This window comes from Dioscorea cayenensis, chromosome 1 (assembly GCF_009730915.1).
Source record: "Dioscorea cayenensis subsp. rotundata cultivar TDr96_F1 chromosome 1, TDr96_F1_v2_PseudoChromosome.rev07_lg8_w22 25.fasta, whole genome shotgun sequence".
NCBI lineage: Eukaryota > Viridiplantae > Streptophyta > Magnoliopsida > Dioscoreales > Dioscoreaceae > Dioscorea > Dioscorea cayenensis.
Genome location: NC_052471.1, coordinates 29,614,275 through 29,630,565, shown reverse-complemented (window position 1 = coordinate 29,630,565; position 16,291 = coordinate 29,614,275). Strand labels below are relative to the sequence as shown.

At 34.0% G+C, this 16,291-nt stretch overlaps 3 protein-coding genes across 3 annotated transcripts; 1 reads left to right on the top strand and 2 right to left on the bottom strand.

Annotated features, from left to right (window-relative positions):
• The first annotated feature begins 1,409 nt into the window (after window positions 1–1,409).
• LOC120262475 lies at window positions 1,410–2,331 on the top strand. The gene has a single exon (XM_039270600.1). The coding sequence runs from the start codon at window positions 1,722–1,724 to the stop codon at window positions 2,067–2,069; it is 348 nt and encodes a 115-aa protein (XP_039126534.1). The 5' UTR covers window positions 1,410–1,721; the 3' UTR covers window positions 2,070–2,331.
• Window positions 2,332–3,863: 1,532 nt separating this feature from the next.
• On the bottom strand, window positions 3,864–5,771 carry LOC120261623 (peroxisomal membrane protein PMP22). Its single transcript, XM_039269577.1, has 7 exons — window positions 5,593–5,771; window positions 5,419–5,517; window positions 5,008–5,109; window positions 4,795–4,870; window positions 4,582–4,652; window positions 4,423–4,508; window positions 3,864–4,103 (listed from the first exon to the last, which is right to left on the bottom strand). Exons 1-7 carry the CDS (start codon window positions 5,662–5,664, stop codon window positions 4,052–4,054), a joined length of 558 nt encoding a protein of 185 aa, XP_039125511.1. The 5' UTR covers window positions 5,665–5,771; the 3' UTR covers window positions 3,864–4,051.
• Window positions 5,772–9,420: 3,649 nt separating this feature from the next.
• Window positions 9,421–15,883, bottom strand: LOC120259600 (transcriptional corepressor LEUNIG_HOMOLOG). The gene is made up of 18 exons (XM_039267236.1): window positions 15,726–15,883; window positions 15,354–15,456; window positions 15,150–15,247; window positions 13,974–14,083; window positions 13,588–13,880; window positions 13,415–13,490; window positions 13,195–13,306; window positions 12,878–12,927; window positions 12,502–12,801; window positions 11,560–11,634; window positions 11,188–11,412; window positions 10,964–11,105; window positions 10,778–10,887; window positions 10,428–10,577; window positions 10,159–10,314; window positions 9,952–10,068; window positions 9,667–9,864; window positions 9,421–9,577 (listed from the first exon to the last, which is right to left on the bottom strand). Exons 2-18 carry the CDS (start codon window positions 15,383–15,385, stop codon window positions 9,434–9,436), a joined length of 2,388 nt encoding a protein of 795 aa, XP_039123170.1. The 5' UTR covers window positions 15,386–15,456; window positions 15,726–15,883; the 3' UTR covers window positions 9,421–9,433.
• Window positions 15,884–16,291: the final 408 nt, after the last annotated feature.

Here is a 16,291-nt window from a genome sequence, read left to right as displayed (position 1 = left end):
ATCCAACGTAGATGACTCGATGCTAATAGACCAAGAGATCATTGGTTTTGCCAAGGAATTTTAGTTAGGGAGAGCTTTATATATACATATATATTGAACAATAATTTTCGTACAGTTCTAAAAGGTATCTTAATAATGAAATTGTTTTGACAACCATTGCATAGTGCAATGGATTATCACATGACAGTGGATGAGCAGAATAGCAGATGCAGGGTAGAAACCTTGCTATGTGTACAATAGCAGTAATGCTCACAAAATGTTCCTGGGTTTAGGTACTGTCCATGGTACTGTTTAAACGAATATAAGGTGGATTTCATCCCCGCCCCATGCCCATCCCTAGAGCAGATGCAGGGTAGAAACCTTGCTATGTGTACAATAGCAGTAATGCTCACAAAATGTTCCTAGGTTTAAGTACTGTCCATAGTACTGTTTAAACGAATATAAGGTGGATTTCATGGTGGGACGAGTTTTATCTTTTCTCCCCATAATTGCATAGCAAAAAAGCTTATTAGCTCAATATGGTTTCTTCAAATTTTCCGGACATGCACGCGGTGGACTTTTATTGTTCAATGCAATGCTTAACCAAGTTAAGAAATCTCTAAGGGTTTCGTAATTTGTGTATCTTCATACTTGCATATTTCTTGACAAACTCTTAAATAAGTTTTGGAGGGGACACTTGTCGCTTATTGTAAATATATATATGAAATTGTTTTTTTAAATATATGTTATTTTTAAATTTTTAAAATTTATGATTTTTTTTTTAGAAATTTTAAATGGTCAAGATATGTTGTATTTGCATAAGCTATGTATGTGTGTTAGACAGTTTTTACATTATCATAAAGATGACATTGATTGAAGTATTTTGATGATCAACAAATTTTTAATTTTATTTTTTTATTAAATTTTACCTAGGTCAAAATAAACACCAACAAAAAAAAAACTTTGTATTCCTTAACCATCCAAGTCAAGTTCCTAAATTTTATTTTTATTAAATTTTACCTCGGTCAAAATAAAAAAATACTTTATATTCCTTAACCATCCAAGTCAAGTTCCTAATAAATATTTTCTTCATAACTTTCTCTTGTACAAATAAACATCAATATCACACCCAAGTAATTAAACACAAAAAAATCCCAAACAAAAAAATTTATTTTCATTTAAAAATTTTTAAAAAATACATATGACGTGGCAAACATCCATAGGTCAAGTATACAGCAGTGGGTGGGGTCCACACTAAAAAGACAGCCAAACCCTAGGGGCAACCAAAAGGGGTATTCTAGTAATTAAACTCCAAATCGGTGGCGTTTTGGTAATTATACTAAAAACCAAGGGCAGTCTTGCAAAGGACCTCACTATAAATAAATCCCCAAATCTCTAAATTCACTTCTTTCTTTCTATAAAATCCCAAACCCTTCCTCATTCTCTATTCCCTTCGTTTCTCGTTCTCTCGCTCTAAAATCCCTCACTTTCTCTCTCTAAAACTCATCGCCGGAGACCTAATTGATCTCCTCCCTCTCCGGCGTCGCCGCCCACCAGTACGTTTCTCCGGCGAAGATCGCCGGATTCCGTCCATTCCCTCCATCTCGATCCCCCTTTTTTTTCCCCTTCGTGTTTTGACCGAAATACCCTCGTGTTTTCTCCTTATTATTATTATTTATTTATTATTATTATTCTTTTTGGGGTTGTTTTCATTCTCTCTCAATCCTCGTGCTGACGTGGCGATGGCAAGCAACGGAGGGCACGGATTGATGCCACCTGGCGGGCATCGGAAGCGGAAGGATCGTGATTCGTCCGACCCACCCCGAGCGCCGCCGCAGCCGCCGAGTCAAGCCGAGCTGAAACACGAGCCGGTGGCTGGGAACCGGCTCTTAGCCGGTTACCTGGCCCACGAGTTCCTCACCAAAGGAACTCTGTTCGGAAACCGGCCCGGCCCGGAACCGAACCGGAAACCGGACCGGGCCCACCAGCCGAAAACGTACGCTGACGTGGCGCGCGTCTTCAAGACCGATGGGGTCCACGTCCCCGGCGTTGTGAACCCCACCCAGCTGGCTCGGTGGTTGCAGATGTGATCCTCGCTTCTCCGGCGGAGCACCAGAACACATCCGGGAACACGTGGCGATCCACGATTGGTACTAAGGCCTTTTTCTCTCTTCTCAAATGGAAAACCGAGAAAACGAAAACTGAAAACTGAAAACCGAAAACCTTCTCGTCGTCGTGCATGCATCCATGATTCATCGAGGAAGTTGGCGAATGGAAAACGGAGAAACGTTTTTCTCGGAGGTAAAAGAACGGAGAAAAAGGAAAGAAAGGTTTTTTTCTTTTTTTCTTGTTTCTTTTGAATCCTGTTTTTCCATGTTTTTGGAATTTGCTTTTCCTTCCTTCCTTCCAATGTTGTTGTAGACGTTGATGATGATCTCTTATTCCAATCAATCCTTGCATGCATGCTTCTCTATCACCAATCTTTCATTCCTTTATATATATATATATATATGTTCACTTGGTAGTGGTATATGTTTGTTTTTTGAGGTTTTTGGTTGATTGTTATGAAGAAAGGAGAGATCTTTTAGAGTTTGGATGTGGTTTGAGGATTCAAAATCAAATTCTTTTTTTTTTTTTTGGAGAAGGATTTTCATAAATTTGGTGGAAAAGATGAGATTTTGGTTGATAAGCATTGATTTAATGTTCTTAGATTATTGTATGGTGGAAAAGATGAGATTTTGGAGATTAATATTTAATTTATATATATATATATATATATTTGGGGAAAGAGATATCATTTAGTGTTTGAATGTTTGGAGATTATTGGAAGCTTGAATTTGTGTAGTTTATAACTGAATAATAAACTCTATTACAAGTTGATAATGATTGATTTGGTGTTCTTGGATTTTTGCATGGTGGGAAAGATTAATTAATTAGATTTTGGAGACAAGCATATGTTTTATTGAAGAAAAAAAATTAATATTTGAACGTTGGAGATTATTTATAAGATTGAATTTTGTGTGGTTTAATTATGTCTTAAAAATAAGGTCAAAAAGTTTACAAGTTGATTGGTAATTTGACATGAGTCATTCATTTCATATGATGCAACTACTCTTTTATTGACTAGAATTTTGGACCTTTATTCAACTATTATTATTATTATTTAGTTTTGATAAGAATAAGATGTATACTTTATTTTCATTTTACTATTAAATTTCTAAATAAATATTTGGTATTGCATCATGATCCATTGGAAAGATTTATGTTGTTTTCTTGTTGGACAGTACTAACTTATCCAATATATATATATATATATTTCAAGGGCCCTCTCCCTCTCTCTCTTTGTTATTATATATATATATATATTATATTATATATTTCAAGGGCCCTCTCATTAGTACTAATATATATATAGTTTTTAACTCAAATCCATAAAAATGCATAGTTACCCACACACATATGTTCATTTCAATCTCCAACAATAAAAATATGTTATTTTTTTACCCCAACAAAAACAAATATTGGCACTTTTAGTCTTTTGATGAAATCTCAATTAAATTAAAGATTTTAAATAATCTATACAAACAAATGTATATAAATATATATAGAGTGAAGACATATTAAAGTAAAGGAGTAGGTGAAGAAGGGTAGGACATAAATGTGCTGGCCATAATTTACAACTACTTAATTGTAGGACATACCAACCAATTTTGCTAATTTGTTTAAGAAAATCAAAATTGCAAAACACTAATCTACTTTCATGTCTTCTTCACTCATTAAATACCCACCATTCTCATTACCTGTTTTTTCTCCTTATTTTCACCTGAAAATTTTCTAATAATGATAATAATAATAATAATAATAATAATAATAATAAAACAATCTCAAGTACTCATTTTTCCATGAATTTCATTAAACTTAAATACATTATACTTCATGAAACTCTTAACTAAAGACGAAGAACCGATAAAGTTTATTAGCGATGAAAGAAGGACAATAACTGTGTTCATCAAGCAGCATGACTAATTGTAGTTTATAAATTACGTCGAATCAATCACTGAGTTTGGTATATTTATGCATTCTTCACAGCGACCGATCGAGCTTTCAGATTCAGAAATATCGCCCTGAAATTCAATAAAAATAGAGTATACATCAGGTGAATACATGCAGTAAAAATATAATGTTTATGAATGAAAGATGATTTCATCTCAGACACTCAAACAACCATATAAAATAAGATCATCAATCTCTTAAAACCTACTGATTTGTCTAATCCTACTAAAAATTCAGATATTTGGACATCACAAAAATGAGTTTGAAATACACACAACCACTTCATTTATAGTAGACATATACCAATGTTGATGTATAAGATATTAACTATAGATGAATCATGCACACATTGCAACAATTAAAAATCAGAATCACTGGAGAGGAACAAACCAGCAAGAAGCAACAAAGCTATGAAACAGAACGCGGAACTGAAGAGGCATGTACTGGTAGTTAATCCACCCGACAATTGGCCAGAACTGCAAATAAAAGTTCGGTTATGTCATGCAAGACATTTTGTATAATCAGAGTTGCATATCATCGAGTTCATACCCTCCAGGCAGTCAGCTGAATTGATGGGTAATCCTTCTTGATCTTGTTCTTGACTAAGCTCCACTGCCGGCCTACAATGTCATGCAACGATATAAGATTCAGAATTCAAGCAAAGCATTTGGGCAATAGGTAAAATTATCCCGTATATTTTCGATTGCAATCAGACTATAGATGACTTCATTACAAGAATTGAAAGTAAAAGTATTCATATACCTTCAACAACCAACCCATAATAAAACATGAAAACCATGTTGTTCCATGGTGAAGTAGTTAACTGCTCCAACAACACCTGAATCAGAAAACATATATATATATATATATATATATATAAAACCCACAATGTTCACTTGTTAAAAAAACAAGTAAAAAAAATCATAAAGAAGAATTATTGAATAATAAAGATCAGATCTTGGAGAAAGGAACAACCTTTTTAGCAACAGTTGCTTTCCCTTTCTTCCCTTTGAAAATAGCATCCATGAGCTTGTGTAGAAAGTGGCCAAATGGACCTCCATATGCAAAACCATAGAGCTACAAACAAACAAACAAACAAACAAAAAAACAAAACAAATTGAAACTAGTTCATATTTTGCTTTCTAAATCAGAGATGAATCATATGATCACAAAAAGAAAAAGGCTTCAAAAAAAAAAAATCAGGAACAAATTTGAAACAAGTTCTAATTTTGTTTGCTAAATCAGACAATAAACAATGATTTTTTAAAACAAACAATCATAAATCAATAATTTTACCATTAATAACAAACAAGATCACAAATCCCACAAAAAATTACATTAAAAATCAGATAACCATGATCAAAAAGAAAAGTGAAAGAAGAAAACCATGATCAAAAGCATCCTTCTGAGTTGCAACTTCTTGATGCCAGAGATCTTCTGGGCAATAGCATCACTACATCCAGCCAACACCCCAGAAGTGATTGCCTACAAAAGTCAAACACAAAGACAACATCAAGAACCATGAATCACAAGTCAACATCACAGAAAACAAAGTCAAACCTTTGTCCTCAGAGGGTTTTGTTGCAATTGAAGAAGATACTTGTGCCACGCCACTGATACAATCTCCGACATGCTTCTCTCTCTCTCTCTCTCTCTCTCTCTCTCTCTCTCTGAGCTTCTTCTCTCAAACCCTAATCAAGAGAAGAAGACGAAGACGAAGACGAAGACGAAGAAGAAGGGTTTTGAGAATTTGAAATATGAAAATTTGAAGGGTTGACGAGAAAAACAAAAAAACAAAAAAGTGTGAAAAATGAAAGATTAGTAAATAAGCCCCTAAATTTTATTTATTTATAAATTTGACCTTACTTTTATTAAAAGGTGTATATATATATATATATATGGATAAACATCATCTGCAGACGTCCGCAGTGTTAGCAAAATACCAAATTAATTGCTACAGTGAGATATAATGAAGGGTTAGTTGGGTTAATTAATTTTGGTTTGGATTATAGTTTTATTGGTGTTGATCTAGTAGAAATAGGGTTAGATGGTTCAAATTTACAGTAACACTGTACATGAAACAGTGCTCAATCGTTGGATTGAAATCCAACAGTTGAGAGCAACGTTCGTAGATTTCAAATCTACGAACATTCTCATATGATTCATCCTCTATGTCCAGTCTATCAGTAACGTTTGTAGACAACAATTCTATGAACGTCCCTAAATCCAATGACATCTACTGGTGTAAATAATAATATAACAGTGACGGAATTATAATCGTTTAAACTGTGATTATTTTTTTTAAAAAAAAAAAAAAATCAACCAACTACTTATCCCTTTTTCAATCAGTTTTGGTAATCTTCTGCCATTGTGTAAACTAACCCAGTACTTGTAAACTTTTGTTGAGGGGGATGTATGCAAATTTCTCATTAATACCAAAATTAATGAATGGTTTTGAGCATATATTTAAATATGTTTTCTTTAATGAAGATATGAATACATATATTACCCTTTTTTTGAGGGGGATGTATAGAAATTTATCTTTAATACAAAAATTAATGAATGTTTAAAAGAATATTCTCCCAAGAGTGTCCTCATGCCTCATGGTGATAGTTTTTAGGAAAGATAATTAATATTTTTTACTCTTTTTAAAATTTCATATTAAATGGACTTTGTTAGTTTTAATTTTTAAATATAACTCACTGATAATATAATTTAAAATAAAATTAGGATAAATATTGAGATAAGATAATAACCAGTGAATAAGCGATATTTACAAATAATATTCTTAAATTTTGAAAATTTATTAATCTTTATTATTTTATTTTTTCCTTTTTTTGGGATATGAATAATAACAAGAGCATTGATTTTTTTTTTTTAAACTATAAAAAAAGAAGGGGTGGTATATGTTGAAATTTTTTTAATGAAAAGTTTTTCAGGAGTTATATATAAATATGAAGATTTTGAAGGAGTTATATAGATATATATTCAGTAAATTATTTGGAAATTTCAGCATTTTGGACTTATTTGTTTGTCATTGTTATGTGATGAATAAGAAAGGTTGGTGAAGGCCATGAAACTTGTTGATCAATCCCAAAAGCATGGAATTTAATAAATAAAATTCTCCTTTATTTAATAAAGTTCCCTCTTTTTTGACCAAGTAGTATACCACTTATTCTTTCTTTACACAAACGTCTTTTTTTTATTTAAAAAAAAAGTAAAAGATATATATATTATATAATTTTTTAATGAAAATCCATTGTTAACTCAATACAAATTTACAAAAAGATGAGGGTTTAAAATTTTACTCCCGCAATATTATTAATAAATATTGTTGACTTAATGTACAATAAGCACAATACAAATTTTCAATAAATTTATTCTTGAAAAATCATTAAGCCACTATTATTTTAGTAAATGATATACTCTCACAAGCTACTTGAATTCAATTTGGGGAAAGCTCAAACTCGAATAGCTTGAGTAGTTAAACGAGCCGAATTCAAGCATCATAATAGTTGACTCGAGTGCTCAAGAACTTAATCAAGTAATTATATTTGTGCGTGTATTTATTATTATATATTAGTTTGTTATATATATATAATTAAGTTTGAGTTCAAGTATGAAAATATTTATGATTAAACTAGGTTTATTAGCCTCCATCGAGTTTAATAAAGTGAACTTGAGTATAAAATTATTTATGATTAAACCGGATTTATTAGTTTTTATCTAGTTTAATCGAGCGAGCTCAAGTAGCTCGGTTTATGTATTGAGTTGAGCTCGAGTTACAAAAACAAAAACTCGATCAAGTTCTAGCTAAGTATCAAACAGCGAGTTTTTAATCGAGCTCAAGCTTGACTAATTTGCTGCTTGGCTCAAACTCAATTGATCACACCCTTAGCCGGTTGTCTTTTTTTTTATCAAAATAAAAGAAGAAATTTTAATATCAGTTAAAAAAATTAATTAATTAGCAAATTAAATTTAGAGGAAGAATTATTTTCCAACTTAATATAGTTCATCATGGGGTGCTTTGTGGGAGGTGGTGGGATTAAGGTACTCACCAAACACAAACTTTTACTGTTAAAATTAAATTATATATATACATATATATAATATACAATAATTTAGAAGTTATGGGTTTCAAATTAGATAAGGTAAAAATTAGATAACTAAAATATAATTTTAGTAACAAAACAAATAAAAATGAGGAAAGAATTAGAAATGAATGATAACAATGAAATAATAAAAGACTCTGGTGGCTATGTTTTATAGGAACCTTTTTGTCATCAAGGGATCCAAACAATATGCTTGTGTGACCTGAGTTAGGAAATTATCACATCACAAAGACTTGGACTTTTAAAAGTCTAATGACCATTCAAATAATTATTAAAAGCATTTTCAATTGAATTTTTTTTTTTTTTAACCCAATCTATGTAACACATAATTTTTACAGATGAATGAACGGCTGAGTTTAGCCACAAAACACATGGACGTCAAAGATTGAAAATTGGACAGACTAGAATTAGGGTAGTGAACATTATTATATATGAAATCTTTCAGCTCCATATAATAAAACTCTATAATTGTTTATTTAATGATATACTCTCTCCCTACCTTTTTAATCCGTCGTATTTAAAAATTTATTTATTTCACAAAATTTTATAAAAAAATAATTATTTTTTCAAAATTACTTCTAATTTATATCTTTATATTTCTCTCATATTTAATTTCCACAAGAGAGTTAAATATAATGTTAGGAGTAATTTAAAAAAAAATAATAAATACTTCTTGATATTAAAAAATAACAGATAAAAATAAAATGGATTTATGACAGGACAAAAAGAGCAATAATTTTTATAAATCTTTAAAGTATTACTCCCTCCGTTTTTTTTATTTTGTCACATTAAAAATTTTGTACAGTATTAAATAATATTTTAAAATTTTATTTTTTAATTTAATGTCCTTGTACAATTTTTAATAAATCACTATCAACTAAGCATTAAATCATATACTCCATTTAGTTGAATTTTAAATAAATATAATTTTAAAAAATAATAAATTTTTTTATAAATATAAATAATCAACTAACTTCAACCAATTTTCCTTAATCGGAGTAAAAAAAACAAATAAAAGGAATATTATTTTCTTAGAAAACAACAACAACCTTTACCGTTATTTTCCCCACACCAGGAACTGTAATTTAGCAATTCTGAAAAGATCTACAGTAAAATTCCAGTTCAATTTATGATACATACCTACTATTTTTTATATTATTGTTTTTAAGCAACAAATAACTGACTAAAAAGAAAATTAAAAAAACATCAGTCTCAATCCCTTATGAATTTATAACCAGTTCTAAGATCACACAAGACAACCAATCAACCCAAAAAGTTTTTTTGAAATCCTACTTCCACAGTTTCACAGTTTTGTCATGGCTCGCGGAGGCAACCATTCCGGTGACCGGAGACTGCGCCAAGGCCGCGATTAAATTTTCATGTGCTTGCACGGTCATCGACTGGTTCTCTACCATATTCCACAGCTCCAAAGACTACAATCAACACATAAATTCCGATCTCAAATAAGATATAACCGACGAAAAAAGATTTAACTGTGTGTGCATGTGTGGGATATATATACCTGATAGCCTCCGACGATCAAGAGACTGGGGTAGCTAGGATGGAAAACACATGAATGGAACTTGTTGCCGTTGGAGCTAAGCCGATGAATGCACTCCCCGGAGTTTATTGACCAGACTTTTACAGTATCCTGACTGACTGATGCCAAGTAGTCCCCACTCGAGTCCCAGCAAACAGAGTGAACCTCTTTGGTGTGTTCCTGGAAAGATGAATTTTTAAGATACAAATGAAGCTCTGACGGTATTATGAAGAATGAAGTTTGCAGCTATGAAGTTTCTGCAAAAACCTGTAATGACAGTGTCTTTCTGTCGGTCTCAACATCAAATATGGACACAATATTTTCTGTAGCCGCTGCTAAATAAAGTCCAACTCGAGGCTGGAATCTCACTTGTGCTGTCGCACCCTGTCGAAGTGATAGTAAAAGTTATTATATATACAAGAAACGAAACTTGTAACAAAAAGGGTGCGTATTGAAGAAAGTATATAAAGGAACCTTAGAATTACGGATACAACTGTACTGGTTGACATTCCAGAACCGAATGTCACCATTGCCATCACAAGAGCACAGAACATCTGTCTTTTTGGGATGGAAATCTAATGATGTCACTTGAGACCCATGGCCCATAAAAGTGTGCAAACAATAGCTTGGCTACAAATGACACAAATGACACAGCCATGATTAGCAGCAGCTCAGGGGAAAAAATTATTTAAGATGATAATCCAAATATTATGAAAGAAAGGTTGTGAAGTAGAGATCCTTACGTCTGCCGCATTCCACAGTCGCACAGTTCTGTCAAAAGCAGATGTTGCTAACTGAGTTGAGTTTGGCATAAAGCGAATATCGGTAATGATAAGTGTGTGATCTTCAGGAGTGCTCTCTGTTTTCATTGTATCCATGTTCCAGAGTACAGCCTATCAATAGAAAATTAGTGCTCCTTAAGCTGACACGATTTCTGAAAACATTTCTATGTGGGACATGTAATTGTAAAAGAATTTGCAATCAATCAGTTCAATCTGGGAGTTGAATGAATAAATAGGTTCTGGTGTATTGTGCCATATACTGAGCTGGATGTTCAGCTGAAAAAATGTGCCAAATGCAAAAGGCCCATTACCTTCTTCTCATGTCCGGCACTGGCCAACAGCTTCCCATCAGAAGAGAAGTGACAGCAGACAACTTTGCTATTGCTGGAACGGAGGCAACCAGCCTCGTTAAAGGAAAAACCTGAACAGGTAATCCAATTACCTCATGGGTATTTCACAAAGGCTGTCAACTTAATGGTTGCTAAAAACATCCTTACCCTTTGAAGTGTCAGTGTTGTGCTCTGCAGGACTTCTTTTCAGTGCAGCAAATATGTCTCTGGCATCCCCATCATCGTGCGACAGAAAAGACTCCACATTATCTTCCAAAGAAGCAACGTCCCCAAAATGCTCCAAATCATCCTGGCATCCGAATATATTTGGTTTTAGACCACATGATGGTAAAATGCTTGGCATCAAGGATCCAATTACTAAAAAGGGTTACCATCTGATTTGAAGATGAAGCGAGTCCTGTCCCATCAGCACCATACATCATTAAACCTTTTGACATACCGCCTACATGTTGCAGATTACCAGACATTGCCACCCCATCACCAGGTGTACGAGTAGATGGAGTCGATGGAGGAGAGTTGGAAGGACCGATAGTGTTCCCTGTACCAGTACTATTAGCTGGTCCAGAAGAAGTGGTTTGTTTCCTTTTTCTATTATTCTGGACACCATCAACAAATAGAACTAGTTAGTTAGCCAGTATCATCTACAGCAAGCAGACAGAAATGGCCAGGGAACAGAAGAAGTAAATATTTAGCGAATAAAAAGATTCTTCCAAAGTAGCTGAAATATTCCATTGGAACATAACCTGCAGTTGCTGTTGCTGTTGCAGCTGTTCCTGTGATTGTTGGGCAGAAGACTGTTGAGCCTGGGCTGCCTTCAACTAAGATTTAGAATAAATTAGGTGGAAGATTATTTAGTAAAGGAAAAATCAATCAACATTATCATATGTCCCATAAAATGTAAATAAGAAGAATTATCAATTTGACTGGTAGCAGAAGAACAACATAGTGTAATTAAGGATTATTAACAGATATTTTGCATGTAAAAAATTAAGGAAACAGATTCTAGAGGTGATAGGACAAAAGTTTTAGCTGAAATTAATCAAATAGAATACGAAAATTATTCACATCAGTTGTCTTGTCCCACAACCATTGACAGTTGAATTACATTCCTATATTTTTATCTGCAAGCAATTCACAAGCTATAATGTATTATTCAATATTATCAAATAACCATGGAGGTACATTAGAAGTTGGTAAGGTTATGGATGATTAGATTTAATTTTCCTTGGTTCCTAAACACTCAAGAATTTATGCAATCCAAATGAGTTCTCACAAACTCTTACATGACCATGATTGCCATCATTTTGAAACCCCCTGGTGGTCCACCCTTACATATTTTCATACAATCGCTTCAGTAAACGCAAACCAAGGTGTGCTAAGTTCTCACCAAGTCTTCTCTGACCATGACAGTTGATCAAATCTTAACCCAAAATGTTTGGTGGTTAAATCTCTCCTATATTCGTAAGCCACCGTTTCAGTAATTGCAAGACACACATACATACATGCATATGCATGTAAACACCTTTGAACATGTAATATATGCGTCTATTTCTTGGTTTCCAAGAACTTCAGACTCATTTCTGAATATATGAAAATCCAGCGTTGAGGATTTTCAAATATTTCATGAACTATAAATGTATCGAGATAAAGCAAAAAGACATTAAGATTACTCTAAAAGAACTGACCTTCAAAAGATATTCTGCTTGGTCCTGTCTAACCTTAGGTGAACTTGATTGCATTGGTGAGCCAATTGATCCATCATTTCCAATGGGTTGACCATCCTTCCCATTCAAACCACCCCTTGGCATGGCTCTAAATCTTCCCATATCCCCATAATTAGATGAGCTATTAAGGCTTCCTTGTGCTTGGGCTTGTGCTATGATTTGATGCTGCTGCTGAGGTGACAAAAGCTGGAATTGATTTTGTGTTGACAAAAATGGCTTCTGTACTTGAGGGCCTAAGCTCGGGCGTAGTTGGTCAATTCCCTGTATAAAAGAATATATTGCTCAAGCAAAGTACATAAAGATTAAAGGACAAAATCATAATCTCTGTTAAACTTACAGTCAAAGGCCAGCCCTTAAGTGGAAGACCACTGACTCCCTGGTTCATACCTGCAAAAGAGGCACTAATGATAGTAACAGGACTTTTTAAACCTGAAAACCCCACAGAATATGGCAACCAATATAAAGGAATAGCATAAAGTTTTTGTTGATAGTAACAGGACTTTTTAAACCTGAAAACCCCACAGAATATGGCAACCAATATAAAGGAATAGCATAAAGTTTTGTTGAGTACATCCTGGCTGTTTTTCTTCAGTTCGTGGAATCCAGAGAGCAGATAATAAATTTACTGTAACAAGCAAACAAAAGATAACTCACCGCTGCCAGGTAAACCAGATTTTGATTGAATGATGCCCTGCCCATACAGTGATGAGGGATCCATAGGCAATGATCTTTGTGCTACACCCAAGTTACCCTCAGTTTTGATATCCTGTAACAAAGGTACAGTAAAACATCATGACACTTGAAAGAGAGCCTCCAGGCTGTATAGTAACCAGATTGCCCACAAATAGAAAGTAAATTTGAACATGAATGCTACAGTTGCCTGTTGAGTTCGAGCTTGAATTTGCTGCAGAGCTGCAGATACACTGCCTGCATTGCCCTGGACTAACTGCCTGTCAAGTGAAATGCACAAAAGGTAAAATGATCTGCAACCAACCAGAAACTACTGCACACTTCTAAGTGCTCAAAAGAACACTATAAAAAACATACCCTGCATGACTAGTAGCTGACTTGAGAAGGGCCATCCTACTGGCGTCAAGAAGTTGAGGGGGAGGCTCAGAATCCATTGGATGGGGTTGCTTCAAACGTTCTTCGTAGATTTTGGCAGCCAAGCCACTAGCAGTTGATTGCCCCAAGATACCATCAGCATTAATTGCATTCATGGGCCCAGCTAGAGAAGGATGATTAGAATTAGTCCGCTGCAATTGAGCATGTCTTTGCTGGAATAACTGCATTTGCTGCATCTGCAACTGTTGTTGTTCCCTGGCCTTGATTTGTTGAGTCTGTATGCCAAATAGAGGATAGATCATGATGCAACTTAAAAAGTAAAGATTACAGTAGCCTTTAAGTGGTAAAGAAGTGATTAGAATCCATACCTCTATATATGCAGCAGCAACTTCAGAATGCTTTTCATTGGTTCTTGCAATGAAGATATCCCAAAAGACAGACCACCACTCGAAGAGAAAACCTCCTGGTGCGTCAATTGCTAATCATTGAAGGAAAAAGGTGAGCTAGTTTCTGAAATATCATGTCTGTATGTACATCTCACAAATGATTCTTTATTTAGCAAAGAAATAAAAGTTATAAGTTTCTGCAGAAAGTTGGACATGAGAAGCACAACTGCATCCTCAAAAACTATATTTACCATGGTTATAATGAATCTTTTAACATGCGCAACGTTATTTACAGTTCTCCAGTAAACTATGATCACTCATTGCCATAATTATCTTCCCATATTTAAATTGAATTGAATTTTGCTCCTCAACTGCATGACATGCTATAACTTTGTTTGCTTTACATAAATACACAGAACAAACAAATGAATCATTTCTACCGTTCAATCTAGTTACTAAAATAGAATTCAATGACACTCATCACTGAAAAACCAAATTATATAAAAATAATAAGATCTACAACTAGGAAGACACACTCAAGAACAACAAGAAAGTTCATTCTCCAGCAACAATAAGCCAATCAAAACAGTTCTTTTTGGCACATACACAGAATTAACTGTTCTTTGATGTCATCCATCAATCTACTTACTAAAACAGAATTCAATAACACTCACAACCGAAAAACCAAAGTATATGAAAAGAATAAGATCTACAACTAGGAAGATACACTCGAGAACGACAAGAATGTACATTCTCTGGCAACCACAAGCCAATCAAAACAGTTCTTTTTGGCACATACACAGAATTAACTGTTCTTTGATCTCATCCATCAATCTACTTACTAAAATAGAATTCAATAACACTCGTCACTAAAAAACCAAACTATATGAAAAGAATAAGATCTACAACTAGGAAGATACACTCGAGAACGAGAACGACAAGAAAGTTCATTCTCCAGCAACAATAAGCCAATCAAAAAAGTTCTTTTTGGCACGTCCACAGAATCAACTGCATCTCATTTCTACAAACCACAGACAAATTCCATACATGAGGCATCAAATCAAAAACACAGTTTTTATAGAAAAAAATGAGAAATTTACTTATAGGGCATGAAAAAAAAATTTTTGAGTCAAAATAACACAGCAATGAAGTTTTTACCTACTGGATCCGCAGCAACCTTCCCCTCAGCCATGAAAGCCTTTGCAGTGGTTTGCAAGTTCCGTTTCAAGAGATAATCATAAATATAAACATCAAGCCTGCAAGAAATCAAACCCGTAAAAGTGAACAAATGCAAGAAAGGTAATCAGAGAGAGAGAGAGAGAGAGAGAGAGAGATTGAGAGACTGAGGAATGAGACACAAACATCTTGTCAGCTTCCCAATTGCTCTGCGCCATTCTCGCTCTCTATCTAATACCGCACAAAACAACCCTAATAAATTAAAATCACTCCTCCTACTGCATCACTCCTGAAAGATCAAGAAAGAATCCAAAAATCATCAATTAATCGCACAAAAACCACAAAAACCAAACAAAAATCAAATCCCTATTAACGAAAAGTCAAGAACTCCATCATCCACCCGAGAAACAAATACCAAAGCCGGCATTATCAATCTCAACCACCAAAACGGCGCACAAATCCCAATTTTACAATCAAATCAAATGATCCCCTCGAATTCAAAACAAAACCAACAAAAACTCCAATTTTTCCCAAGAAATCAAGCAAGAAAACACTCACCTAAGCTCAATTGCAACTCTTGAAACCGATCACAAGGGTCTCAACTATGAGAACAAGCGCTAGAACTCGATGATTTTGAGGAGATCCAGCCCAAAGCCCTCGCCTTTCTCTCAATCTCCGCCAGCGAGAAGAGAAAGAGAGAGAAATCGAAGAGCTGGATTTCGAGCTCATGGTTCGAATCCAAACCTATAGATTCGGATACCGAGGCTGTAGGTTCGGATAGAAAATGATTAAAAGAAGCCGTAGCTTCGGAGCCAAAGCTGAAGTAGGCCCCAGTGTAATACAAAGAGGTTCGCACGTGCGATGAAGGTAGGCGTGATTGTGACCGTTGGATTTTTTCGGTGATGAGTTGGCGATGAGTTGATTGACGGTCATGATGCTTGACGTTATTAAAGCTACCGTTAGCTTGCTTTTTCTATTATTAGTATTATTATTATTTTTATTATTAATTATTAAAAAAAATAGTTTTTGCATTTATACCCCTGCATAAACATCAAACTGCACATTTGCCCTCAGAAAATTTCTATACATTTTTAAAAATCTAATTAAATATATATATATATATA

Excerpts from the sequence above, each read along its gene's own strand:
- LOC120259600 (XM_039267236.1), bottom strand. The coding sequence starts at position 15,385 with ATGGCGCAGAGCAATTGGGAAGCTGACAAGAT. Across the intron at positions 13,491-13,587 it reads TCAGCTACTAGTCATGCAGG|GCAGTTAGTCCAGGGCAATG; the intron begins GTATGTTTTTTA and ends TTCACTTGACAG. Across the intron at positions 11,413-11,559 it reads AACAGCAACAGCAACTGCAG|AATAATAGAAAAAGGAAACA; the intron begins GTTATGTTCCAA and ends GATGGTGTCCAG.
- LOC120261623 (XM_039269577.1), bottom strand. The coding sequence starts at position 5,664 with ATGTCGGAGATTGTATCAGTGGCGTGGCACAAGTATCTTCTTCAATTG. Across the intron at positions 4,871-5,007 it reads AAGCAACTGTTGCTAAAAAG|GTGTTGTTGGAGCAGTTAAC; the intron begins GTTGTTCCTTTC and ends TTTCTGATTCAG. Across the intron at positions 4,653-4,794 it reads TTATGGGTTGGTTGTTGAAG|GCCGGCAGTGGAGCTTAGTC; the intron begins GTATATGAATAC and ends ATGACATTGTAG.
- LOC120262475 (XM_039270600.1), top strand. The coding sequence starts at position 1,722 with ATGGCAAGCAACGGAGGGCACGGATTGATGCCACCTGGCGGGCATCGG.